Below are 2,958 nucleotides of genomic sequence, written 5' to 3'. Positions count from 1 at the left end.
GGCCTCACGCATGTGATTATGGAGTGCCTGGAGATAGTGAATCTCTGGAATCATCGCTGCAACTCGTTCTCGATTGCGGCTCCTATCCTGTTAGAAATTAGAGAGCTAGCTAGTGTGTTTAATGTTTTTGTTATTCTTCATGTACCTAGAATGGCTAATGTTTCGGCTCACCTGTGTGCAAAGCGTGCGAGCACACTGTGTGTGACCGAGAGTTGGCTAAGTGAAACTCCTAGCTTCCTTTTTTTTATAACAACCATATATTAAGTCAGCAGGCCGCGTTATTAAAAACCTCCCAGTCCCCTTCGGTACCCTGGTGAGGAAAAGAGTGCGTAAAGAACCTGCTGCTTTTAATCCACAAACATCGAGTTACAATCAGCCCTCAGGCTGTGTTCAAGAAAACCTGGAGGGTCAGCCTCCCAAGCAAAGGATCCCTCCTGTATGCTCGCAAACTTTGCGCAGGAATGGGCCGCCTGGTTAGCCTCCCGCCGGGTATGAATAATGCTGTAAGAAACTAAGCCACTCACTAGCTCACTAATCTCACCTAAAACTGGCCTGATCACAGACCGATCACCCAGTCTACCATGCCAACTACGAACGAGATCAGCGCAGTCCACTTCAAACACCACTCTAGTAAAATCATTCTGGACAGCATAAAATGCTGCATCACGTAGCGTGAGAGCTTCAGCTATGAGGGGATCAGAGATGCCCTCATAAAACTTTCCAAGTGCTCCACGGAAGGACACGCCATCCCGTGCTACAACTCCCGTCGCCGCGGAGCTGTTTTCCACCCGAATGGCACCATCCGAGTTGATCTTAACAACGTCCGTCGGTGGTTTCTGCCACTTACAAGAAGGCCTAGCTGACTTAGGCAAATCCTTGTCAACTGGTAGTTCAAGTGCTTGCAGAGTCTCCCTGACCACTTCCATAGTCTTCCCTGGATTATAACCAGCTTCACCATGTGTCAGATTGTTTCTCGAAGACCATATCGAGTACATTACTGTAATAATTACCGCTCTCGCCTTTGTATTGATCCTTGGATCACATAAAATATCCCTTGACCATGTAGCTGGGTGCAGTCTCGGTAATTTCACTAAGAGCAAATCTTTTGCCACATCCCAAAACAATTTTGCATGGTTGCACTCAATCAGTGCATGCAGCAAAGTTTCGGATTCCGCCTTACAGATACCACAGGTGCTGTTTTCCCTTATATGTCGCCGTGACAGAGTCCCATAATCTGGTAAGATACCTCGAAGAGCTCGCCACCAAAATACACGCACCTTTGGTACCACTTGAAGCTTCCACAGACGCTTCCAAACATCAGTATCATTATCAGAAGAGGAAGGGCTGTCACTGATAACGCGTGAAGCACACGTCCGTTGGGAACCCCAAGAGGAAGGTGTGATGCGTACAGCAGCAAGTTTTCCCTCAGTATGAAACCAAGGTTATCGAACCAGTAGGAGATGAAGGCCACGTAAAGGTTGTTGGCGGAGGAGTGTAGTGCGGTGCAACACCAGGGATTCCGGCGCCAACGTGGAACCTGCACAACACAATCACAGTACTTTGCCCCAACTTAACAGTGAGGTTGTCAATCTCATCGGCTTGCTGTAAACAAAGGATTAAACGTATGGTGTGAAGAATGATGTTTGCTTATAGAAAACAACAGAGAACAGAGTTTGCAGTAGATTGTATTTCAGATGTAAAAGAATGGACCGGGGTCCACAGTTCACTAGTGGTGTCTCTCCAATAAGAAATAGCATGTTGGGTGAACAAATTACAGTTGAGAAATTGACAAATAGAGATGCATATATATCATGATGATTACTATGAGATTTAATCAGGGCATTACGACAAAGTACATAGACCGCTATCCAGCATGCATCTATGCCTAAATAGTCCACCTTCGGGTTAGCATCCGCACCCCTTCCAGTATTAAGTTGCAAACAACAGACAATTGCATTAAGTATGGTGTGTAATGTAATCAACACAAATATCCTTAGACAAAGCATTGATGTTTTATCCCTAGTGGCAACAGCACATCCACAACCTTAGAACTTTCTCGTCACATCGTCCTGCATTCAATGGAGGCATGAACCCACTATCGAGCATAAATACTCCCTCTTGGAGTCACAAGTATCAACTTGGCCAGAGCCTCTACTAGCAACGGAGAGCATGCAAGAACATAAATAACACATATATGATAGATTGATAATCAACTTGACATAGTATTCAATATTCATCGGATCCCAACAAACACAACATGTAGCATTACAAATAGATGATCTTGATCATGTTAGGCATCTCACAAGATCTAAACATGATAGCACAAAAGGACAAGACAACCATCTAGCTACTGCTATGGACCCATAGTCCAAGGATGAACTACTCACGCATCAGTCCGGAGGCGGGCATGGTGATGTAGAGCCCTCCGGTGATGATTCCCCTCTCCGGCAGGGTGCCGGAGGCGATCTCCTGAATCCCCCGAGATGGGATTGGCGGCGGCGGCGTCTCTGGAACTTTTTCCGTATCGTGGCTGATGTGGGCATTACCCTTCGGCTAACCGATGTTGTCCTATCCTATATTTCCTAGTTGGAGGCCCATGAAGCACTCGATGGCAAGGTGGGCCGCTAGGACGGTGCGACAGAAGATTCCTTGAAGTACAAGACACGGAAGGAACCGAACAAGGAAAGTTTAGAGATAGATCTATTGTAAACCAAGTCATACCCGATTAGACCTCTTGAGACCTGGCCTCCTATATAAAGGCCAGGAGAGGGGCTGCCGAGGGACACGACCGATCTTAGCGATCTTAGCCAACAGAAGCTTAAAGCTAGGTTACCCTAGCAATTAGCCATCTCGACGAGATCTCAGCCGAACTATTCGGCACCCCATTGTAACCCATTATCATCATAATCAAGAACAGACATGCAGGACGTAAGGGTTTTACCTCATCGAGGGCCCCGA

General features: G+C 46.6%; 1 protein-coding gene across 1 annotated transcript; it reads right to left on the bottom strand.

Moving 5' to 3' along the window:
* Positions 1–347: 347 nt before the first annotated feature.
* Positions 348–995, bottom strand: LOC139839204 (uncharacterized). Its single transcript, XM_071829253.1, has one exon. It carries the CDS (start codon positions 993–995, stop codon positions 348–350), a length of 648 nt encoding a protein of 215 aa, XP_071685354.1.
* Between the last annotated feature and the right edge of the window lie 1,963 nt (positions 996–2,958).

This window comes from Lolium perenne, chromosome 4 (assembly GCF_019359855.2).
Source record: "Lolium perenne isolate Kyuss_39 chromosome 4, Kyuss_2.0, whole genome shotgun sequence".
Taxonomy (NCBI): Eukaryota; Viridiplantae; Streptophyta; class Magnoliopsida; order Poales; family Poaceae; genus Lolium; species Lolium perenne.
Note: the sequence above shows the minus strand (reverse complement) of the source record. Positions and strands in the feature narration are given on the sequence as shown.